The sequence below is a fragment of the Tachypleus tridentatus genome, chromosome 1 (genome assembly GCF_004210375.1).
Source record: "Tachypleus tridentatus isolate NWPU-2018 chromosome 1, ASM421037v1, whole genome shotgun sequence".
NCBI lineage: Eukaryota > Metazoa > Arthropoda > Merostomata > Xiphosura > Limulidae > Tachypleus > Tachypleus tridentatus.
In genome coordinates this window covers 50,769,548-50,796,173 of record NC_134825.1, presented here as the reverse complement: position 1 = coordinate 50,796,173, position 26,626 = coordinate 50,769,548, and the positions used below count along the sequence as shown (strand labels likewise).

The 26,626-nt window shown below is 33.8% G+C and overlaps 1 protein-coding gene across 1 annotated transcript in view; it reads left to right on the top strand.

Moving 5' to 3' along the window:
• LOC143248505 (protein APCDD1-like) overlaps nt 1–14,223 on the top strand; it is a 73,675-nt gene extending 59,452 nt beyond the window's left edge. Inside the window, exon 4 of the mRNA XM_076496921.1 lies at nt 12,921–14,223. Within this exon, the coding sequence (XP_076353036.1) occupies nt 12,921–13,700 (780 nt within the window). The 3' untranslated portion in view covers nt 13,701–14,223. The remainder of the gene's footprint in view (nt 1–12,920) is intronic.
• Nucleotides 14,224–26,626: the final 12,403 nt, after the last annotated feature.

Genomic DNA, 26,626 nt, shown 5'->3' with positions numbered 1-26,626 from the left:
TGAAAAGGCGAGCATGTTTGGTGCCACGGTTATTCGAACCCGCGACTCTCAGATTACGAGTCGAACGCCTTAACCCACCTGGCAATACCGGGCCTTTTTTTTTTTTAAGTTAAAATACAGTTGTTATCATATACGTTTCTTTTCATTTTCATTTGTTCATGTTGCATTCATACACAGCACCTGACTTAACTAATATTGTCATCGGGCATTAAAATAGGCAATTCGAGCATGAAATGAAAATGAAATAGAATATTGTAGACGAATTTTTTTTTTAAATGTTAAGAACATTGCGATACAGACAGTCAGTAAGAGTGTTAAACCACCTGAAATTAGAGAATCACTGAAGTACAAGTATTATTGTAAGGTACGACTTGTGGATGGGTGAAATAGGAAACGTTAACTTTTTGCCACATTAGCTAGTGATGTTATAGCTATGATTAGAACATAATTATACAGATGCACCTCGAAACGTTGGAGTGTTTGAGCCGAGTCTCTTGAAAAATCTGACAAATTTTAGTAATTTTCGCTAGTTTTAAGACACAGTCACAAAATGATCTTCCCCTCACATCGGTCCTTTGTATTCAGTTTCGACTGAATCACGACCAAGTCATGACTGAAAGAGAGTCTGTCTATTTTCGTTGGGAATACGAGCGAAATCGATCTACCCTATAATTAGTATACGGAAGTCCCCTCTTGTTCTCGCCTGGAGCATCATACCGGGGTTGGTGGTGCTAATAACAGAGCTGGCCAGTAGATGGCTACTATTATTAGGATATAATGGCTTTATAAACTCATTACGTCTTTCAAGATTTATAGTTTAAAGCTAATTCACAGCTGTAGTCTTGCATCCTGTAATCCTCATTTTGTTTCGTTGAAAATTTTTAAAATATTCTTGTAGAAGTCCCGCAAAACTTGAAAGCTTTACTTCAAACTTATCAATGAATAAAAAAATAATTAGTGGATTGTTATTGTTGTTTTGAATTAAGCACAAAGCTACACAATGGGCTATCTGTGCTCTGCCTACCACGGGTATCGAAACCCGGTTTTTAGCGTTGTAAGTCCGCAGATATACCGCTGAGTCACTAGGGGGCATAATTAATGGAAGCACCCTATTATGCACAACAACTATCTGACGAGTCCCCCGCTGGTACAACGGTAAATCTTAGAATTTAAAACGCTAAAATCAGGGGTTTAATTCCCCTCGGTGGACTCAGCAGATGGCCCAATGTGGCTTTGCTCTTAAACTTAACAGTCTTATATAAATTAAGTTTCCTGATGTTTCTACTAAGCATTGGATATTTCAGTAATTTTAGATCGTATTTAATCGCCTGTTGGTTAAAACAATGTCAACACAACATCTCACTCTTTACGTTCACATGTTATATGGACTTTAACTTGACAACTTTAATATAACGTATTTTTGATCCAATTCGATTATTACTTTTCGTCACATGAAGCAATTTATTCTTGCCTGTATTTTTTCATGTTCTGATCTTCATTGGTGAAAGTTTGAGTCCACAGTACAGTACTTCAGACGCAAGCAAATAATTAATAATTTATACATTACTTATTCATAATTATTACGTCATTAACACTGTCATACTTAACCACGAGAATATTTTTCAAGTGTTGCAATAACTCAAATTCAAACAATTTTTCCATTCAAGAGTGGCTCAGCGGTATGTCTGCGGACTTACAACGCTAAAAACCGGGTTTCGATACCCGTGATGGGCAGAGCATAGATAGCCCACTGTGTAAATTTGTGCTTAATTCAAAAACAACAACAACCATTCAAGAGCACACAATGATCGCGTACATATCAACCTCATTGTATGCGCGTGCGCACACACACCGTCACGTGCCTACAAATTTGAAGAGATTTTTAAGCACTATTCTCCAAAATGCTTCATCATCAACTGTTTAATTATTTCTCACTAATTAGTGTGGGTTCAGTGCTGACCACTACCCTTCGAGCAAAAGCTACGATTTGATATATATGTACACATGTACTCCACACTCGTAATTTTCTTGCTTTCGCTTATTTGTTTTAAAGCACAATGGGGTATCTGTGGGAATTGTAGCGATGTAATCCTTCACTCTTACCGCTAAACTAGTTTCAGGGGTGGGGTCTTCGCATGACACGCCTATAAAGAGATTCATATAAGAGAAGGACACAAGCGTATTTGTAATAATATATGTATTTTTGTCGAGTTTTTACTATGTTTCTGAGAAGGCGGGACTGAACACAACTCTGTTTTATTCTTGTAAAATTACGATTACTCAAAACTCCATTTTTATTCACTTCTTCTCTGTTTTAAACACAAACAAATCTCCAGCTCAAGAATTAGCACGCATAATAATATTTAGATTATCAAAATATACGTAGTCTAACGTAAAAAAAAGATTCATTATGCCAGAGGTTGCATGTAAATACCCTTAATATTCTTTACCATGCCTAATTTGAAGCCACTTATAATACATAATATATTTAAACAAGGCAAATTACGTACAGTAGACCCACATTATGTGACACTCTTACACATTCGTGGTAAGAAATATGCATTACTAAGAAATTTATAAAACATGGCCTGGATTCCATTTCATTAAATCATTTCAACCTTGTGTTTTTGTGCATGAGTTCGGAGAACACGCAAAAAATCTCGAGTTATGGGGATCTGGACGATGTCATTAGCAGAGCTAGGCTTAGTGTGTGTGTGTTTAAGGTATTCTGTTTCAGTATTAATAGCGTTACTGCATCCGGAAAAGGCGAGTTGATATAAAATATTCAGTGACTCATGCTGAGACGTAATTATACCTCTTTGCGATGTTTTAACACAACAATTCGTGTCCACGATTCAATAAACTAAGAAACGAAGCGATTCATACTGCTCTCAGTTTATTTTCCGGTCAAACTGATATTTTCCCTTTGTTTATTTAAGAAACCCCAACAGATATTATTATAGCTATAAATGGAAAGTAAGTTTCAATTAAAGATAGTATTTAAACAGTTGTCTTAAGAGCAGTTTCCATCTAGTATTGTTCGACTCGTAATCCGAGGGTCGCGGGTTCGAATCCCGGTCGCACCAAACATGCTCGCCCTTTCAGCTGTGGGGGCGTTATAATGTGACGGTCAATCCCACTATTCGTTGGTAAAAGAGTAGCCCAAGAGGTGGCGGTGGGTGGTGATGACTAGCTGCCTTCCCTCTTGTCTTACACTGCTAAATTCGGGACGGCTAGCGCAGATATCTCTCGAGTAGCTTTGCGCGAAATTCAAAACAAACAAACAAACCATCTAGTATTGTTCCTCTTCTATGGATCTGTTGTTGTTTTTTTTCAACCATGATAATATTTTGATATATTGTTTTAATCAGCTTTTAATTTATGTATTTACATCATTTCATAGCAATAAAGTAATATCACTGTAAGTAAAACATATTAAACAAGATGTATGATCTCAGCATTTGAAGGATGAAATTAATGATAACAATGCAACTGTGCTTCATATAACTTGTTTTACAAATCCTGTTTTTAAATTCAATCATAAGAGTTTAAAAAACATACTGCAAACCAAAATACTCACAGGATATTTGAAACCAAATGCCTCTGAAAAATAAAGTATTATATCATATCTTTCAATTAAAAGAGTGGTATTCGTCCAATTATCTTGGGGTGAACGTCTAACATTTTAAGGTTTTAGGCTAAATTCTAAGAACGTAATGATTAATGTACAGTACATAGATAACTAAAACAAACGTTATTAATTGCTTTCGTGTATAAAAACAGTTACAGTTGTGCTGCTGTCATAGTTTTAATTGTTAAAGTAGTACCATGCTAGCACTATTAGAGAGTTAACTCAATTGGTAGAGAGTAAGCAGTGATAAATTCAAATCCTGAACGCGAGAAACATAAGAAAATCGAGTAACACAAGACATTGGACGCTAGTTTGTTTTTTTCTTGTAATAATCAAAAGTTTGTGTCCCGCATACAGGAAAATATAAAAACAAGACCACTAGCATTAAAAGTAAGTGCTTTACCCACTCAGCCAGAGATTTAACCCACTAAAAATTGGTAGCATGGTACTTTCTTAACAACTCAAACTATCATACTTGTAATAAGGTAAAAAGTTCAGGCTTATTCTTTTTGTGAATTGCGTTGTGTGTGTGCGCGCGCATAGGAGGAGTCTCAGGATTTTAATGTGTCAGTTCTTGAATTTACTAGGTAATACATCCGTCCTATTTTTTGAAATCTTAATTAGATATATATAATTTAGTGTTTGCTTAATAATAATCGCGTCACCACTCACTCCTCCAAGGCTCAGCGGTAAGTCAGCAGGCTTATAATGCTAGAAATCGGCTTTCGATACGTCGTATGTGTATCTTTGTGCTTAAGAGCAAAAACTAATAACAATTAATAATAATTAGAAACAAGAACAAATTATAATGACTTGAGTTCTTAATTTTAAAGTTTTATCAAAAAATACATAATTAATTAATATTGTGTAGGAACGTTACTGATTGACGTTCTGTTTTGTTTTTTTAAACAATACTTAAAATTTAGTTCAATTATCTTTAAGGTAGCGGTAGACTCAGCAGATAGCCCAATGTGGCTTTTCTATAAGAAAACACATTTAAGATAGAATTTATCATATATTTCACCATTTCTTACACCAGAGACCAATAGGTACGTTATAAATGTATATTTTCTTATATTCAAACGCTTAGTTAGTCACATAATACATTTTCTTTTTGTAAACTTTTACTAAATTCAAAGAATAAAGACGATTGTTGAAATTGATATTGGTATCACATGGCGCCATATTTTTACACAAGGCTGATCATTTATCACGGAATATTTTGATAGTGGTTTTCCATGTGCTGTTACTGTTGTCAAAGGATACTTTGAGTTGAATATAACTATATCTCACACCTTTCATTAAATTCATGTGGCCTTAAATTTTTTGGTTCCTAACGTAACATATCCTAGAATGATAATTAGGGATTAGATGATCCAAGTTTGGTAACTGTACCCATCATGAAAAGTAGAGTAAATAAACCGTAATCAATCTCCATGCTTCTCGTTTGTTGTAACATGGCCTAACATCGCTATGAAATTAGGTAATCTAGTCCATCTTCATATGAACTTTGGGGTTGAAATTTTATTAGAAAGTTGGTTATATTTGTAAATTCTAAATTTCAAGTAAAATCAAGAAAAAAATCGCTACATACTTTACTTTGTGTTTTCAAAGAATTTCCTGCTGTTTACTGTCGTTCAAATTTATTTGTAAAAGTAGTAGTGATATCAATTTTTAAAATTTACATTATGTTATACACTGGTATTATGTTCAGTTGTTGTCTTGTTTTCCTGCTGTTTTATTTGTTACATTTTACATGATGATTCAATAAGATAATTTTTAAAGACTGGCGTAATCTTTCCACATTCGACACATTTTTGGTTTTTCAAAGACGAGCCGATCACTGGATGACACGAATCACAAAATACGACATTCAAATATTGGTCTCACACCACGAGGTTTAAATAATACGCCACTCAAAACAAAGCAGCCATATATTTTTGTGCCGTTGACACGTGTGTCTAAAGAACAGGTTAGACCTCGTGGGAGGGCGTTGGTGTCAGAGAACCTTATGAATTGTGTAAATAAGAATGTTTAAGTTCAACTTTAACATATTCCACTTATTACGCTTAAAAAAGCGAAAGAAGGGTTGGAAGCTTCTCACTCTCATAATAAAACACGAAGAACACACACATAAACCACACCTTCAGTTTTCTTAATCGGAAATATTTTTTTCTCTTAACGAGGACACCAGCTTTCATTTTTTGTGAGTTACTTCAGAATTAAGAATGAAATATGACAGCTTTCCAAGTTGTTATATGTGTGTACATTGAGTGAAACAAGGTTACTGTTGCATATCGTACAGTTGTCTGGTTCTCTAGGGATCATAATTCATCCCTTTAACAAGATATTCTTTAAATAAATCTCATGTTTCGAATGACCTTTCTCATTTGATAACTTTGTCGGTATAGCTAAGTTTACATATATTTTAAAGAGTAAAATAAGTTTGTTTGTTTTGGAATTTCGCACGAAGCTACTCGAGGGCTATCTGTGCTAGCCGTCCCTAATTTAGCAGTGTAAGACTAGAGGGAAGGCAGCTAGTCATCACCACCCACCGCCAACTCTTGGGCTACTCTTTTACCAACGAAAAGTGGGATTGTCCGTCACATTATAACGCCCCCACGGCTGGGAGGGCGAGCATGTTTGACGCGATGGGGATGCGAACCTGCAACCCTCGGATTACGAGTCGCGCGCCTTACGCGCTTGGCCATGCCGGGCCTTAGAGTAAAATAAGATATATTAATATAGATAATGTTAAGCGTCATTACATCTAATTGAGATAGTTGTATGAAAAATTTACAGGTGGAAGCATTCCATTATACACATATAAAAGTAATCTACATAAAAGACCTTTTTTAAATTTAATAGCCCTGAAGAAATCAGCGGCTAAAATATACTACTGTCAAATTTAAACTGGCCAAACGTTCCACACGACTTTTTGCTAAGCGATTATTGGATCAATTTTTCCTGTCTTGTTGCCCCCAAAACGCACTCCGCACGTTGAGACTGTGGATGCATTGTGAGACAGACGGCCAAAACCCACAACTTGATTAAAGTAACCCGAAAATTGGCGACGTGTGTTATTGCCCAGCTGTCTTCCCTGTAGTCTATCAGTCTAAAGTTAAAAACAACTAACACAAATAATTTTCAAGCAATCTTTGCCCAAATTTCCGAAAAAAATTTCTTTCACCTTTTCACTACTTTAAGAGTATACACTGATTTTGTTTTAATCTTTAAAATATTACTGCACTGATAATAAAATAAAAACATTAGCTAATAATTACTGTCTTACCCCTCGTTCTTTTTTAAATTCGCTCCAAACCTGTACGACCTTTAGTTGTCTGTAAGAATATTATTGTAGCTAAAAATACTTTGAAAATTTATTCTTCCTACATTTTTCGTCTCAGTTATATAACTGAAAGTAGATAAGATACTATCTGAAACAAGTAATTTATAAATTATTATCAAATTAAAGAAGGTAGAACTTCCTCCTTCTCAACACTTGCTTCCACAACGGTGGCAAGTCATCTTTTCATTGTGGAGCACTTGCGCTAAAAATACAGAGATTCTCCGATTGGCCAGAGCCTAGAAGAACGAAATGGTCATATACAAAAAACAAATAAAATCCTTCTGTAAATATGAAACTCCTATAATGTTATAGTTTTTAACCTCAATCCTTGCTTAACATCTCCATAAATCCCATTTAAAGCATTTAAATAGCATATAGAAAATTGAAGGTGAAAAAAACCTAATGGAGGTACGTGTGGAACAGAAATTATTGTGAACCTTCTTTATAACTGTCGGTCATACCTTTGGTCAACTTAAACTATATTTAAATTAATAATTTAAGTTTTTTTAAGATCATTTTGAGTGTTGTTCATTAGTTGTTGTTTTTAGAACACTAGCTTGTGAAATTCATTATCAAGTCAACCTGTCGTGTTTATTTGTTTATTGTTAAGCACAGTTTTACACACTAGACTATCTGTGCTCTGCCTATCGGGGGCATGAAAAGTCAATTTTTAGCGGTACAAGCCTTCAGACATCCCGCTAATCTGCCGGTGGCCTACTGCGAGATGTTTACATTAATAAGTAGTGGAAGGTGGGATGAAATTGGATGCAAGTCTCCTTTTCTCTTACAATAATTATTATAACTATACTAAGAGTTAGTCTTTCTTTTTCTTAATGACTTTAACTAAATACTGTGACTGAAAATGTTTGCTAATACCAAAACCTTCACCACTGATTTATTACCGCTTTTTATCTCCGAACATGTTGACGTTTTTCAAAATCTGAACTAAATAATAGAATGCAACTGTTTATTAAACAATGAAAAGCAAACATCAAATCTTAGGATTCACAATACGAGAACAATAACCTCATCCAGTTTATATCTTCCAAAAATTCGTAAATCTTTTCATCGAATTTGGTCTACATCTTGTTAAAGTTTTTTAACCGCCGGGCCAGTATTTATTGTCAGTTAACACACTATTTTTTCAACTAATTCAGATGTAGTATTGATAAATTTGAATTTTGAATTTGCGCACCTCCTAAATCACTGTCTCACACGTACTTAATTCCTTAAAGAAACTACAATGCTTGACTCTTATATCTTATGCACATTCTTATAAAATTTTCAACAACAAAAATTAGTGTTGGGTTCGAATTCGTCTGATACTACAAAATATTTCCGCACTTTGTGAATACGTTATAAGAGTGACTGTCAATTTTTTGCGTGAATGATGTGATAGATTGCTAATGACAAGCTGCTTTCCCTCTTATGAGCAGTTCATAATTTAGGGATGGTGATGGATAACCTTGCTATCAATGCCATGAATATGAAATACAAAAAATAAGGTAGAAGTAATTTGTTTGATACTAGAATATAACGAGTAGTAGTTCATGTTTCCGTCGCATTTTCAACATTCATATGGGATCATATATAATTGGAGCAGAAAATATCCGATGGCTATTCGACCAACACTACTATTTTTCTTATCTCTGATGTAGGTCAAGGTAACTAAACTCAAGATTAAAAGATACACTATTTAAAATTTCGAACCTTGAAAAACTATTGAAAGTTTGTTTGTTTGTTTGTTTGTGTGTTACTAATCGCAAAGCTACTCAATAGGCTATCTACACTCTGTCCACCACAAGAAATCGAATCCCGGATTTTAGCTTGCAAAGCCGCAAACTTACCGCTGACTATGGGTGACGTTTCGTAACACCAGAGCTCTCTATTCTTGTACCAACATGTTGACATTCATGGTCGAGCGTACAAAAAAAAATTCATATCTTCACTTCAAGTGAAGGCATCCTCAGATCAGATTACAAAAAGAATTATTACAAATTCTGAAGCTTAAAATTTTTTAAAACTAATTTGAAAAATAAGTCATCAGTAAAGTAAGTATAATCAAAACACGCTTCGTGGTTTACTTTTAACCCTTATTTCTCTGTAAATATTTTAACTAAGTTGGAAATCAGACAACTAAAAGACAAGTTAAAATAATATTTGGTCTTAACTTCACCTTTTGAATGTTATTTCATTAAATTGATTATTAACGGGTCTCGAAGTTCGTGCCCGGCATGGCCAGTTACTTAAGGCACTCGACTCATAATTCGAGGGTCATGGGCTCAAATCCCTCTGACACCAAACATACTCGCCCTTTCAGCAGTGGGGGCTTTATAATGTGATGGTCAATCCCACTATTCATTAGTAAAGGAGTAGCCCAAAAGTTGTTGGGGGTGGTGGTGATTAATTTGCCTTCCCTCTAGTCTTACACTGCTAAATTAGGAACGACTAGCACAGATAGCCCTCGTGTAGCTTTGCGCGAAATTCATACCAAACCCTCGAAGTTGAAAATCATTTTTATATTTTTCTCGAAGGTCTTATTGCATGCAGCCTTCAAGCTGTTAACATAAATATCTTCAAGGTGATTTGGTAGATTTATTTGTGTAACACCTCGCTTGTCACTAGGCGGCTCTTCATCACACCTTAGCCTTAACAACATCCGTGTTGCACGACCCTGGAGATCATGCTTAACCACAGAGGCTGTGAGTAATGAGACGTTTACCGACCCGTCTCTGTATTAATTATCCATGTGCCGCTGACTTAGGCGACGTATAGAGCTTCAAATCACACAGTGTGGTCACGTAACTATAATAAACATGGGAGCGACAAGGAAAAGCAGCAACTCAAAACATGTTCATGATTTTGTGATTCTTAGAGTATTCACTTTATTAAATCGTAATTGTTAAAACCCTTCTAGTTCACTTATATTTCTTAATGTTTTCATTGTTGTATGCTAGCTTTTGACAAAGTTACAGTTCCGTCACAGTTTTCAACTTTCTCTTAATCCCGTCTCAGTTTTTAGTATTGTCACTATAAATGCATTATGATTACTTCTCGTTGTTTCTAATAGTAATAATTGTTTTAGAAATTTCCAATAAACCCGTTTCTAGTGTATACATATGTATATATATTTTTTTAATTTAATTGTCTTTTCCCCCTTTTACAAAACATTGATATTATCAAAGTCAAAACATTCATTACGTCCAAAGTATATTTTATAATATTTATTTGTCTTATCTAGTATTTTAAACGAACTAGAATAAAATGTTAAAATAACCTATAATTAATTGCATAATTAATAATAATAATAACATATTATGTTACTGTAAAATATAGACCTGTACAATACACCCAAAATACAAAGTAAATGTTTGTACAGAAAAAATATATTGTAATTTTAAAACTAAGACATTTAAGAAGGTATTGTAATACTGCTTTGCAAATAAAGCGAATAGTTAGAACAAATAACTTTTTAATTTTTCCTATATTTAATCGACTTATTGAAGCGGCCCGACGTAAGCAGGTGGTTAAGGTACTCGACTCGTAATCCGAGGGTCGCGGGGTCGAATCCCCGTCACACCAAACATGCTCGCCCTTTCAGCTGTAGGAACGATATAATGTTACGGTCAATCCCACTATTCGTTGGTTAAAAAAAAGTAGCCCAAGAGTTGGCTAAATTAGTGACGGCTTGCGCAGATAGCCCTCGTGTAGCTTTGCGCGAAATTCAAAACAAACCAAACTGTACAAAATAGTTCAATACTTCATACAAGGTATATATTCTTACGACTATACACAAAGTTCAAGCACATATTAAAGATACATCTTGAATATAATAAAATAACGTTGAAGTAAAACTAAAAAATACACTACACATATTCTGTATAAAATAAATAATTTAATCTGTTTTACGTGCACTGTAGCAAAACAAAACACACTGTCCAGTTAAAAATATAAGTGAAAATATGGTTATTGGTTATAGAACCCAGGTACTGCTCTTGGGATTGTTGTTATTGTTATAAACTGATTTGAGTGAGGCGAAATGTTTTTATACCTGCTTATCAAAATACACCGAGTTACTGTGTGTATACACAGTGAAATAAATTACACGTAAATGTGACACAGAACTATTACATCTTATAATAAATTCATTCACTACAGGAACAGTATTAGAACAAAGTAAAATTAATTAAAGGGAAATGTATCGGTACAAGTTAAGGGTAGAAATAGGGTTCACTAAAAATTATAAGAGCATAACAGAGTTCTTCGTTTAACGTTTTTATTATTGTCACAAAGGAAAAAACACTACTACTTAATAAACAAAACTAAAAAATACAATATAATGCCAAAGAGGGGAACGAAATAATCGTAACATCCTAAGCATCGTAAGAATGAGTGCGAAAAGGAATAAGAAACCAGAATAGAAAAATATGTCATTTTCCAACTAATATGAAATTCAGCATTATATAAGAAAGTATATTATGATACGTACTGGGCACAAATACGTTAAGTTTTTTAGCTTTTTGTCCATTCCAAATTTTAAATAATTTATGTAAAGCACCACCCAATAATAAATATTGTAAGTAAAGGCTTAGACTATCTCATTTGAATTGGCATTTGTAAATGATATATTTACCTTGCAAAATAACATATAATAAAACTTACAGTAAATGTAAAACAAAACAGAAGTCAGATAACTCAAAATAAAATAGAAGATCATACTTTATGGTCAATCACATTCTTAAATACAAGAAGCGACCACAAATTATTTTTGTAGAAAGACATATTACTGTGTGATACGTGCAGAGAGATGCTACACATCTGGAGCATTTACTGCCTCAAGATGACAGCCTTGTGACACGTTTCCAGAATCCTACTATCGTATTTAGGGTATTATGGAATATCTATCTATGTAAGCAACTGTCTTCATACAATTCTGTAAGGTGTATTTTTCTAAGGAAAATTTCACGATACCCTTCTCGTTCCATAGCTAGCATAATCCATTGAACCTGACGATGACCGAAGAAGGTCGAAACGCTGTTCGCTCCTCTACATAGTGCTTTTTCTATCCATACCAGCCGTTTTTACACATATAAGCCATTGAAAGTTTTTAATATTATAGTTTGTTGGTGGTTGTTAATGACATTATTATACCTTGTAATTTCCTTGTTCTAATCATTTCTTGATATTTTTGTTGGTTCTTAATTATTTTAACAACCATTAGTAGTTGCATAGTATTTTAACTAAATATTCTCAGTTTTGTACTAACCCGGCATCGCCAGGTGGGTTAAGGCGTTGGACTCATCTGAAGGTCGGGGGTTAGAATCCCCATCATACCAAACATGCTCGCCCTTTCAGCCGTGGGGGCGTTTATATAATGACGGTCAATCCCATTATTCGTCTGTAAAATAGTAGCCCAAGAGTTGGTCCTGGGTGGGGATGACTATCTGCCCCTTCCCTCTATCCTTACACTGCTAAATTAGGGACGGCTAGCGCAGATAGCCCTCGAGTAGCTTTGTGCGAAATTCAAAAACACAAACAATTTTGTACTATTATCAGTATGAGTGGATTCATTTTTAAATATAGTTTTTCCAAACTGTAAAAATTAAAAACTTGTTACCTAAAGTTGGAATTAAGATTCCTGTTTATATCTACATCATATACTTTAATTATTTATGTTGAAGCTGTCCTACTTTTTATTAATATGTGATTGTTAATTTATATTATTACTACTGTTACCAATTTTGTTTTATTTCATTTTACGAGTAGAAAATTGCATAAAGAAATAAATTACGTAATTCAGTTTGTAGATAGCTTCCATTTAAACATTCCATCTTTAGAAAGAATAGAATATCATGATTTACGAGTACTGAGTAAACGTATTGAAGTTAATATCGCTCTTTCTTTTTAATTAAACAAATTAAATCTAATTATTTTTTCTAGCATCGTGGCTGCCACATCTGCCATCTAGTGACTAAATCCAACGATTTCTCTCCACCCCAACTGCCAGCCCGTGCTAGATTGCCTGTTTATATGGCGGGTGAATGGATCAGTACGCGCTGCGAGGTCAGACCACTTGGAATGTTTGTGACCAGGCGCATGAAATTTTTTAACTTTAACCAAAGCTGGCATGGCGTCTATAAATACTTCAAAGACCCAAACTGTCAAAATCCCTTGTTTGTTTTAGTAGCAGAGGGAGAGTTTCGAGCAGGAAGACCATCACAGCGTTTCAGAGGAAATATGAATTACGACTTCATTGTTGAGAAGGCGTCAATAACACCAGTAGACCAACTCTTTGTAGTTAATCTAAACGGACAAGAAGATCAATGCGGTTTTGTAGACTCATGGCGTTTAAATATAACACAGGATGTGACTGTATCTGGAGGCTGTACTGGAATAGGATTAACTGTACCAAGCACAGAATTTGACGTGGTTCGGACAGACATTGATCACCATGGCAACTCTTTACTATACTTAGGAGAAATTAATACCGAAAATGTTCCCGCCACTCCAGAAAAAAGGCCCACATCTTATCAAACTCCTCTGATTCAGTGTAAAGCATTTGCGGATTATCCAGGAAAAAATGAACTCTTTCCCTTGCCTCAAACCCAACACGTCATGTTTAACAGCAAATTTTCAATACTGTTACACGGTTATAGTATAAGTTTTGTAATTGTGGCCATACTGTGCGGTATGTCATTGACTCATGTGATCGTAAAGTGAAATTTCTGCATTCGAACTTCTGTGTATTCAAAATATGTTTACATGGTTGAACCAGGACACTAAAGCCTAAAAATAAGAAGAAATAGTGACAGAGCAACTTCAATTTACTGTTTCATTTTATGTGGTTTCTTGTGCGAATTAGAACTGATAATGAGTTTCTTAGTAATACATGCTTCAAGTTCCGAAATAGTTTTTTCCATATTTATTTCTAAAGTATTTACTTTGTATTTAATGAAATTTATAAGATGTATTTGCAATTTCTTTATCGGAATTTTAACTTTCGTAGTGGAAATCGTGCTAGTTACGTATTCAAAATATGTTTACATGGATGCACCAGAACACTAAAGCCTAAAAACTAGCAATTTAAATTTACTATGTTTTGTTTTACATGGATTCTTCTGAGAATTACAGCGGATACTGATTTTATTCATAATGAATGATTCAAGTTTTCGAAATAGTTGTGCCGTCTTTATTTCTAAAATTCGCACTTTGTATTTAACGATATTTATAAAATGTATTTGCAATTTCTTTATTGACATTTTAACTTTCATAGTTGAATTCATATATAGTTAAAACAACTCTCCCTCACAATATTTATATCTATTATTTTATTTTATTTTTAATTTCCCTCATACAATCAAACAGAATGAAGTTGTTTTTACTTCATTTCCAACATCCGTAAATAAAACTGTTATTCGTGTATTAACACCTCATGATGAATCCCTAGTAAGTGAATAATAACTTATAATTCACGGTGAGAAACAAAACAAGTGGTCTTTTCCTCAGTGGCATAGGGGCAATATTAATATTTGAATAACAAATACGTAACTATTAAGACAAAAGTTGATGATTCAGTATGATACAAATCCTTCTTAATAAAGCCTATAACCAACATTTTACAATACATATCGTACACATGGGTGTTGTCAGAATTTTCTTGATGGTGATGGAGGGGGGTCGTTTCTCTTCCTGGTACATTTTTCATAGATGTACGTGTTCTGACGGAGACCCCATGATAAGCAAGTTGTACTGAATTAAATATTCATGCAAGTTTTAAAACTAAATTCAGTAGTGGCTCTAAGCCTACACAACGCCTAGGGCCTACCAATGATGGAGGAGGAGGGCAACCAAGAAATCTATCTTGGCACAAGCTCATCGATAGTTAATTTGCTATGACCCATAGGTAATGAGTATTTCTGTCACTATGTACTGTAAATATTCAGGAACCAGTTGTCTCTATGTTGGAATTTAAAATTACATTCTTTTCTTCAGTTGTCAGAATAAAAATGTTTTTTACTTATACTTCTTAATAGTATAAATATATACTGTGTTGTTGTTGGGCTTAGAATTATTTTGCAGTAGGTATCTGACTCTTGTTGAAGATAAATTCAACGATAAATGAATGCACGAACTTGTTTTCAAAATAATATGTATTCGGAACAAGTTAAACGTATGTACAACAAAGTCTTACAGAGATTATAGGCATATCATAAACCCTGTATACACATTCCTCTTTCTATTGTCAAAAGTACACTTAGGCCTGTTTAATTACTCTAGAATTTCAGTTAACAAGCCGAATTATCATCTCTATAACTATTGCCAAACTATCCAAATACAGTTCACTTACTTCATCCTCGAGTTACCACGGTTGTATCCTAATACTTTACACTCGTCTGCTCTCTTTCCTTCTTTTGTATTTCCGAGAATCGTCTATTTCTCAAAGTCCAGTAAGGATAGTTGAATTACTTTAGAACTCTCTTTGACGAAATAAACTACTATTTTTGTCTTTTTTTCTTCTTCTAGTATTAGTTTTTAACACGCACGCCTTAACACGCTTGGCCATGCCGGGCAAGCAGATAGATAAGAAAGTAAAATTGCGAGAGAGAGGTCACCCAAAGTAAAGTTAGCCGTACGACTCGTAATCTGAGGGTCGCGGGTTCGCATCCCCGTCTCACCAAACATGCTCGCCCTTTCAACCGTGGGGGCGTAATAATGTTACGGTCAATCCCACTATTAGTTGGTAAAAGAGTAGCCCAAGAGGTGGCGGTAGGTGGTGATGACTAGCTGCCTTCCCTCTAGTCTTACACTGCTAAATTAGGGACGGCTAGTGCAGATAGCCCTCGAGTAGCTTTGTGCGAATTCTAAACAAATATCTAATTGCTGCTTTCCCGTTCAACTCATACTATTTTTATATTTATTACCGAATCATCTGCTCACTATATTCTCTAAATCAATGAGTTACAAACACAATTCCAATACTTTTCAACTTTTAACTCTCTTATATTAAAAAGTAAAACTAAACAATCATAAAATATTCATTCACAAAATAAAATAATTGAATAATAACTAAACCAAACAGTCTTTTATATGATGACACAAACATGTCTTATAATATTGGTGGGATGAAGATGTATTTAATAACCCGTTGTATCAATCTTACAATATTTGGTTACAGTGTCTATAATAAAAATGAAGCAACTGATAATTTCAGTCATGCATGTACTTGAAATGAGAAAAAAGTGATTGGATTGTATTAAACAACGCAACAAAGTTAGTGCTAGTAAGGTATGAGGCGTTACAAAACAAGAGCCGTGTGTAATTCTTGTCTCAAAATCTCATAAAGTCGCCTGTGAATAAACTAGATACAATTCACTTATTACTTATGTGTTCACACAATTACACATAAGCAGATCCCTTTTCAATAATTATTTTGTATGTGAGAACATATAGCTGCACATCTATCTGAAGCTCACTTAGTTGTTCCAAAGGAAACAAAATTACGTAGGATTTATCCTGGCCTAACGTAATTTTACAGCATGTTTGTCTTATCACTACAGTGTATAACAATAAGGTACTATTCTATTCACATTGCTTTGAAAATATTGATCGCTGGTCTTCAGTACGACTTAATACATTAAGGTATCAGAAGAATATAGGCCAATATTCTGTTCAAACATATAGGAGGTTCTCTGCATAAACTAATTTTTTATTATGCTTGTAAATTGTTCTTTGTCAGTTTACTTTTCGTTTAGCATAGTGTACTTCCGTACACAAATCCGTTACTACTGACCAAAGGATATTGGTTTCGCTGATAACTTGGAAGTTAATATTTTGGCGGATGGTGTAATTATTGATTATTTGTGTTTACTAAAGCGGGTTCGTTTGTCGCACTATTTGACCCTACCCCTCTCCAACGACAATCTCATAAATGATTAGCCTTTTTAAAACTAAAAACTCTTGAGATACGACGAGACACTAACTCTTTTGCCATTATTGTTGTAGTCCTCAGTTTATGTGTTGTAAAGTGTTCTGAATAATAACTGTTACCACAGGCCTTTGTAAGTTCATGTATATGTTGTGTACTAAAAATATCAACATGACACTAAGTTCAAACATATACGTAACGAAGATATCTTTTGACCCAGCTAGTCTATGTTAACTACTAACCTGGTAAAGAATTCAGTACTAAATAGGGCCTGGCATAACTAGGTGGATAGAGCGATCAACAAGCAATCTGCGGGTTCAAATTCCTTTCCTACAAACATGCTCGCTCTTTTAGCCATAGGGTCGTTATAATGTGACAGTCAATCCCCATATTCCTTGGTACGAGAATAGTACAAGAGCTGACGGTGGGTGATGATGACTGTCTATCTTCCCTATAGTCTTTCACTGCTGAATTACTACAACTAGCGCAGATAGCTCTCGTGTAGATTTAAGCGAAATTCAAATCAAGTCAAAACCAGTACTAAATAATAATATATCTTCAAAGTTTCACTATAGAAGACCCTAGGAATACACTAATCACAGAAGATCCCAAACATATATTAACTACAGAAAATTCCTTATAGCTTCTGAACATAGAATTTTGAAACAGATACCATAGAAGATCCGAAAAAGATACTCTTTCTAAACAAATGTTTAAGTCGATTCTAACCTATAGAAAATTCTGAATATTTATTGTCTATATCAGATACCTGCTAAACTTTGCCTTAAAAAAATCCAGAATGATGACAATGTAGCAAGTATGATAATGATACTAACATTAGAATGTCTCACAAAGTTTTGTCACTTGTGTGAATATTCATCAGTTAGTCTCCCATCAGTTCACTAAATATGTTTCAGTAATGCATCTGCTCATTACGTGTATTGAACAACCAACTAAAATACCGTTTTAAGTTAACATTACCTACTGAGAGAATAACAAAACATTTTCATAACTATCTCAAATGATTTACATATTTATATTATTAAGTTGCACTAACTTATTATGACAAACAGATTTACTTAAATGAAATTAGTTGCCTAACTCGTTTTCTAAAGGTACGGCATGGCCAGGTGGTTAAGGCACTCAACTTGCAATCTGAGGATCGCGGGTTCGAATCCCCATCACACCAAACATGCTTGCCCTTTCAGCAATGGAGGTGTTACAATGTGACGTTCAATCCCACTATTCGTTGGTAAAAGAATAGTCCAAGAGTTGGCAGGTGGATGGTGATGACTAGTTGCCTTCCCTCTAGTCTCACACTGCTAAATTACGGACGGTTAGTGCAGATAGCCCTCGAGTAGCTTTGCGCGAAATTCAAAACAAACAAACGCTCTCTAAAAGCTCGTTAATCTTTACTTAAGATTGGGTTAACTGCTAAAGAAGCATATTATATATTCATTTTAAATAAACGTATAATTGTAGTTTTTAAAGGGCTGGTAATTTAAGGTGTTTTTTTTTATTGTTTATAACTGCAAGTCATTTGCTTTCTTTTTAATTTTATCAACGGGTTGTCACATTATGAAATTATTGTATGAATATTTGTTGATACCGATATATATTTGTGTTGTAAAGAGTGTACTCAGTGTAAATTTGAGTTTAACGCACCACTATAAAAAAGGTTTTCCTTTGGTGATAAATAAAAGTTTGAAAAATAAATTATCTATACTTCTGGATTTAACTTGGCCTGCATTTCAATTGAAAGATTTAGATATTGAACATTATTTGTATTACTTATCACACAAATCTTTGAACTATTTTTTATTAATTGTTTTTGAAAGCTGTTGTTGTTTCAATATAAAGCTTATTTGTTTGTATTCTTATAGCAAAACCACATCCGGCTATCTGTTGAGCCCACCGAGTGGAATCGAACCGCTGATTTTAGCGTTGTAAGCCCGTAGATTTACCGCTGCACTACCGAGGGTCAAATATAAAGCTACCTACACTCTGTGTACTGAGTAAAATCAAACCCATGACTATTACTAGAAAATTCCCCCGCTGGGACTACGGTAAGTCTTCGGATCTATAACGCTAATATCAGGGGTTCGATTCTTCTTGGTAGACACAGCAGATAGCCCGATATGGCTTTACTATAAGAAAACACACAAACTCACACACACACTCCTAGTAAGCCAGTAAACTTATCATTGACTCACGAGGATACTTTCAAAAGCTCTAAAGAAATTAGTAAAATACAGTAAATAAATCCACAGAGAAGGGGTCTTTTTATCTTTACGCAAAAAAATAATTTGAACACACATGAAAGTTCTCAAATTTTGATTTTTTTAGAATAATTCCTTTGAAATAAACTCACAGTTACTGTTTTATTCTTTTATTCTTTGCTGTAAAAGACATTCCATGATATCAAAAACTGAAATGTTAGCAAAGATAAAATAAATCAGGCTAATAACTTTTTCGTTATGAAATTCTCTTTAACCATATATTTCTTGTAATTAATTTTGAAATAACATTTTTATCGAGTCGTTCTTTAGACTAAAAACCACAAAAAGCGTAGTTCAGCTCTTTATGTAATGTTTCAAATAACGCAATAAAATGGTATAATATATTCCTGCTACTTTTGTCTTCTAACAAATAATTAATAAATATTACTTAATTAATGCGTTAGAATATATTTGCAATGTTGTTATATGTTGGCGACTGTAAAAACGAAAAGAAATTATTAATTTCTTTGAAAAGAAACATGTATAGGAACTTGGCTACTCTTTTGATGCTGTTTTAAAGGGTTGGATGATGAACTTGTTTTTTCCTTTTGAGTTAGCAACAGTCAACTACTGGCTGGAAGACATTCACAATATATTGCATATTTTCCACACCACCACCGTTTTCATTTCATGAAGCCTTTGGTTAGAGTTTGAAATATATAGCTTCCACTGAACTTATTTTTGTAAGCAATTATCTTTCTCTCCACTGTATCATTATTTACGTCTTTTTCTACCTCGTGAATTAAAAAAAACAAACTTGCATCGCATGGAAGAGAAGATAAAACTAACAGATGTTTATTAGATGAGCATATTTAGCTGAAACTATATAAAACCCAGTGTTTTAGCTGGTTTAAAATATCCATCGTGTGATTCTCGGTGAACATATTCTCTCACATTCTTATCTGAATAAATATGGCCTGTATACGTCACGGTTTCGAATCTCGTAACGGGGAAAAGGAAGGATATAATGTGACGGTCAGTTCAACTATTCTTTGTAAGATGACATCAGTGAGATTTGAATTGTTATGATAATATGGTATCTTTTCCTTACTTTATTTTCCATTTTTTAGTAAAAATGCTTAAGATTTGTTAGTATTATTGTTTTGAAATTCTAAAAATAAATGTGAAACCCAATTTATCATTCGTTTCATTACTTGTCTCTGAATTATATCAGTTTTGAGAAATTCTCACACTTGTCAGTCATAAACAAAGGACGAATTAAAAGAAGACGACTAAAATGACGGAGTGTATCATGTAAAGCATGTTGGTACTTGTGAATATATTACTCATTTCCCTACTACAGTTTCAGAGAACACTTGTTTGTACTTAAAATTATTATAAAGGATCAAGTAGGATAAATGTGAAAAAATGTTAAAAGGTCGTAAAGGACATACTTTTCTATCTTGTTAAATGTCTTTCTAACTCCTACAGACCAATGTTTCGCAGGTCGTAGGATTATATTATAAGAAGTTTACCTACATTATCTCTAACAACTACATTAGTAATAAAAATCGGTAAAACTTTTTATATAAATATTGAAATTTAAATTCGCGTAAAACGCAACATTTAGTTTAAAAACCAAAATTTTCCAATTGGAATGAAATTTAATCGCAAGCTACACAGAGGTAAATTAAAATATATTATTGAAACAATGCCTCATGAACTTAAAATTTTGTCATATTCAGCTTAATTTGAAAAACTCTAACACTTTAACGTTAATAAAACTTGTGTCTCAAATAACCATAAAATTATTTCGCATCAATAACAACAAAATATATGTCGCGGACAAATAGGCACAAATATTATGAGATGGAGTACTGTTGTATTTTCAATTTTCTAGAAGAAAGAACTGAAATGCATTAGCTAGCGTCCTCTGTTGACATAATTGAAATAGCATAAAACTAAATTCCAAATGTTTTGAAGAAAAAATAAATTGTTTTTCAATGTATAACCACAGAATAAGATATCTGCACTCTGTACACCACAGAAAAATATGCCCTTGATTTCAACGGTAAGCAAATAAGCTTACTGCTGCCCCAGAAGGGGATAAATAAAAAAATGAGTAAAAATAAAGTATTTTACAAAATGATAATCCAACATTTCAGATAAATTCAGATAAAGTATCTTTCACGCATTATAACTACCAATATGATATTTGGCCTATTTCACAATACTACTTTAAAAACCAATACACCATAGCTACAAAGGTTTGAGTAAGTTATATTAAAATGAGTTTGAACATGCAAGTCAACAAGTGACATGCTGTCACAGTAGATCTATGGTCACGGTGGGAAGGAATTTATCAGAAATACTTTTGATACTCTTTATCATTCTGTAGGTACTATAATGCCGTCGAAAATGAATCACTTTTAGGAAAGAGATATATAACATTCCTTTCCAATGTAAAATATTCATACACTCAGCTCACAAAGATACATTCAGGATTTGAAAGATAGAGATATCTCTTATATTTAATGACATTAGAAAACAAAGGAATATGGGTGAGCCTTAGACACCAGGACCATCTAAAATGAAACCTATAATAAGTTGTAATCCACCTGTGACAGCAAATTATGTTGTTTAATAAGAGGAGAGAATTAACAAACACAAAAGTCAGTGGCAAAATACATCTACGTATCCGAGACATTGCGTAACATGATCAAGAAGGATTTTCATCTAGAAAAGCTGCAAGAATCGCGTATGTCAAGCAAATGGAGAACAACACGAGTACACATGCTCTCCTAAATGAAGACATGCAGTCAACTTGTTCTCTACAACCTCTATGGAGTTATTTGTGTTCGAACTGTTAAGGTGAGGGTGCTGGAATCGTTGTCCTTCTACTCTAAATGTAGCATAGAATGCCTTAATGGATTAACTCAGAGTTGGAACAACGAACTGTGTTCAGTCGAACTTTTACAAGTTAAAAATTGTAACAAAATATTTAGACAAATAAGCTGCTAAAATAAAGCTAAAATTTTCTCTATATTTCTATCTTTAATGGTAAAGTTTTATTTAAGACACACTGCAATTACAAAAAACAGGTTGGCATATAGCATTCAACTTGTAATTATAATACCAACTGAAGAGAAGAAAGATATAACTTGTATTTCTCGTTAGACTGAACTAAATGATAAATAAATAAAGTACCGTAAAATCTAAACTGATCAAACTCAACTTTTCCACAAAACATATAGTTTCAAAAGTATATTTTTGATTACGAAGTTCTTTAAAATTGAATGTTTAAAAAATAAAGAAAAGCACACACGAATAATGCGATAAAGGCATTCTAAAGGTACTTGGAATTATTATAACAAACACTTTAAAATTATTTGTACTGAATAAATATCTACTACTCGTTAAGACGCTCTCTTTACTCTAAAGGAACTTACGCTTATTATAAGTACTAGCTGGGATACCTGTAGCCTGGACTGAAATTATGTAAATTCATGACTGATGAAAGGTTATTTTAGGACATGAAAAAGTTGTTTGCTTTATATATAATTAAAAGAAAAACAACCAAAACGCCCATAAAAACAGTAAAACACAAAATGTGAAACCTAAGTTTGCATATGGGCCCAATAAACCTTTATTTTATGCTAAATTTGGTGAAGATCCATCAAAATAAGGCGAAGTAGTGGTAAAAAAAACCAGAAAAACAATCATAAAAACCGCAAAATATAAAATTAAAAATTTGGATGCATTTTCCCATGGACCTAATGAACCTCCATACCAATTTTGAAGGTCCGTCTACACCCTGTGAAGTATTTACATGGACACACAACAGATAGATAACGCCAGTGCATTAGATGTGACGTATTCATGACGTCATATATGCACCGTGCGATTAGAGAAAAATAAAGTTTTTCGTGACTGGAAACGGAAGCGAAACGGAAAAATCGTGACCTCTATTACAAATCTACATACACACAGGATTAAAAATTCGCAAAATTAGGGGTTGCACAATGCGTAATAAAATGTTTTTGCCAGTATCACATAAGCAAGAGTTCCATTATAGTATGATGATTGATTACGTATTATAATTTATCCCGGACGAGTCTCCGATTTACTACATTACGTATTACAGTTTCAAATAGCCGGAACTTTTAATTTTAATTCAGAACTTAATTAAATATCGGTATGCACTAATTTTTTGATATATGCCAAAAAGGTTGATATACTAATTTTCTTTCTTAACAAAATACATTTTAATATACAAATAACAAAACAAATAATTATTTATATACACTGGTGTTACAAACTAACAAAGAAATTCACTCTTCTCTCTGACCTGGAACTGAATATTTTATCGACGGTTCAGGTTCTCGACGAGCGAATTAGTTTTATGTTGATACACAAATACACTTCACCTGACAGCAGTGATAACTAGCTCTATTCATGTTTTGCCAAATGCAGTTTATAAACTTATTTTTCACAGAGGAAGATAGATATCTAATGTCCTTGTATAAATACTAACGTCCGAAGTTAATTCTCTGAAGTTAAACGATTCGTGATATTCGAAATCTATAAACTTTCCTGGAAAAATATCTGTAGTGTCCGATATCGTTGATTATTTCGTTTGTTTATTTCTGAATTTCGCGCAAAGCTACACGAGAGCTATCTGCGCTAGCCTTCCCTAATTTAGCAGTGTAAGACCAGAAAAAAGGCAATTAGTCATCACCAACCACTACCAACTCTTAGGCTACTCTTTTACCAACGAATAGTGGAATTGACCGTATCATTATACCACCCCCCACAGCTGAAAGGGCGAGGATGTTTAGTGTGATAGGGATTCGTTGATTCTTACGCTCGAGAATCTTCTACAGATTTAAATAAGGGGAGGAGTTTTGTAATACACCTTTAACTATACACAATCTGTTCCTTAGGACACATTTTCAAACCATTTTTACTGAATAAATGTCTCTTCTTTCTATTCGTTAAGACCCGTGATTGGTAGAACATAGTTAATCTATTACGTAGCTTTGTGCTTTGCAATAAACACACACAAAAAAAACACATGAGAAATAGTATTTTATTTAATCTGTAACTTATCACTGGTGTCAAGAACAAATCGAATAACAACATAAAGTTATGAATTTTTGTTTTACAGATGAGTGGTGACATTTCTGCAAGAGAGCTAACACAATGACAGTAGGTGAATTTATGAATGGATTGTTATTTACGTTTCTTCCTCACCACTTTCACGTAAAGTATTTTGGATGAATAACTGTCAACTCTATTATCACATATTCAAGGTCCTCTGAATAACATTTGTAAAACATGCTTACCTCACTGGTATGAGAACCCATCTTTTTTCACAGCTCAGAGTCGGATTTTAAACCTATCACACACAATTGAATTTGAATTTAGGAGATTATCTCTAATAAAACTAGTAATAATACGTATTTTAATGCTCAAGCTACCATATTTCCTTTTAGAAACAATGTTTTTTTAACTTTGTATCAAGGTCACGCGACAACTCCACTTTGAGTGCTAAATTTTGTTTCCTGGTACTTAACTTTTTTCCTGACCGGGATTGAGCCCAGGTTTTTCCGCACGTCAAACTAGCACTCTACCAACTAGGGTAAAGAGTTAAATTCAGTAAACCTCTGAATGATATTTTTAAAAACTAAACCTACCTTATAGAAATGTGGTCATACTACAATTTTTGCGAGATAGTGTTAAGTTTTTCGTTGTTTACTCTGTCGGATTTCACGCTAAATTAAATTAAATTTGTTTGCGTTCGTTTGTTTGTTTGTTTTGAATTCCGCGCAAAGCTACACGAGGAATATCTGCGCTAGCCGTCCGTAATTTAGCAGTGTAAAACTAGAGTGAAGGCTCCTAGTCATTATCACCCACCTCAAACTCTTGGGCTACTCTTTTACCAACGAATAGTGGGATTGACCGTTATATTATAACGTCCCCACGGCTGAAATGGCGAACATGTTTGGTGTGATGGGGAATCGAACCCGCAATCCTCAGATTACGAGTCGAGCGCCTTAACCACCTGGCCATGCTGGGCCGTTTGCGTTTGTAATTCTTAATTTTGAAGTGTTACACTAGAGAAGTCCCTTGCTGGTACAGCGGTATGTCTACGGATATGCAACGCTAAAATCAGGGGTTCGGTTCCCCTCGGTGGACTCAGCAGATAGCCCGATGTAACTTTGCTGTAAGAAAAGCACGCACATACACATACTTGAATAAAAACAATTTGTCAATACCACCTGTCGCCAATTCTTGGATTACTCTTGTCGAAACTAATAGTTTTATCTTATCATTCATTACCTTCTATTAAACACGGTCTCAAAGTGGTTAGTGCTACTTTTTTCTTTTTGGTTATGGTAGGATGCAAACTACGGAATATCAGCTCCGTAGTTAAGTACGCTAACCAATGGGCTGCACTTGGCCAAGTTGTATCAACAGCAAGAATGACCATGATTTTAAAGAGGTTTGCCTAACAGGAACATAAATTCAGAAGTTAATATCTTTAACTGGCTGTTCAAAGATATCTCGAATAAAAGTATGCTAACAGTTATAACTGAAAAAGCATATATTCGGCACTAGAGAAAAATTGTAGTTACCAACTGCTGTTATTAAATCGAGGAAAAAGATAATTAAATAAGCTTGGGAAATGTAACTATATTCCAGTTGAAATGTTCTCTTAATAATGGTTATATTTTGAGTTTTATAATGCCAAGAATGTTACGAAAATTCGTTAGTCAGTCTAAAATCCACTAAGTGATCTCGTAAGCAAACCAGAAAAATACGCAACGGTGGTATTTATAACTTAAACAGGAAATTACTGGAAATTAATGACGTGATATCTAACTGCTAGAGGTGGTATTGTAGTTTGAGAACCATTTTCATGGTTCGAGCTGAACCTTTGGATTTTTTTAAAGTAAATAACACCTAGAATGTAATTGATCGTTACTTCTGTTTTGTCAACCTCAAGCTCTTGCTTCGTGTTATAAAATTCAGTTAATAAAACTGAAATTAATTTCCGATCAGAGTAAGATAGTTAACTAAAGCAAAATTAAAAACAATCTGGTAATGAGTATAGCTAAATAAATATATTTGTATTACGTCCACACTTATTTTAAGCAGGTTAGCACTTAATAATAGAGATCGACAAGGATTCCAAGTAACTCACGTTCCGAAATATCACCCTATCGAATTTCTAAGTAATAAAACAACCATTCAAACTATTGGTTATGATACACTATGCACTTACGTATTAACATTTCTATATAACAAACAATTCAAAACTTTTTAAAACAGCAGCTTTTTCGTCTACTACCTACCTATTTGATCACGTCAATGGGGTTAACGCCTAGACAGCTCGGACTATCGCTACAAAATTTCTCCGATAAAATTCCACATTTACATATACAAATATAATATAAACAGTAAACAGATCACTCAAGTACTTAATATATTTTCAACCC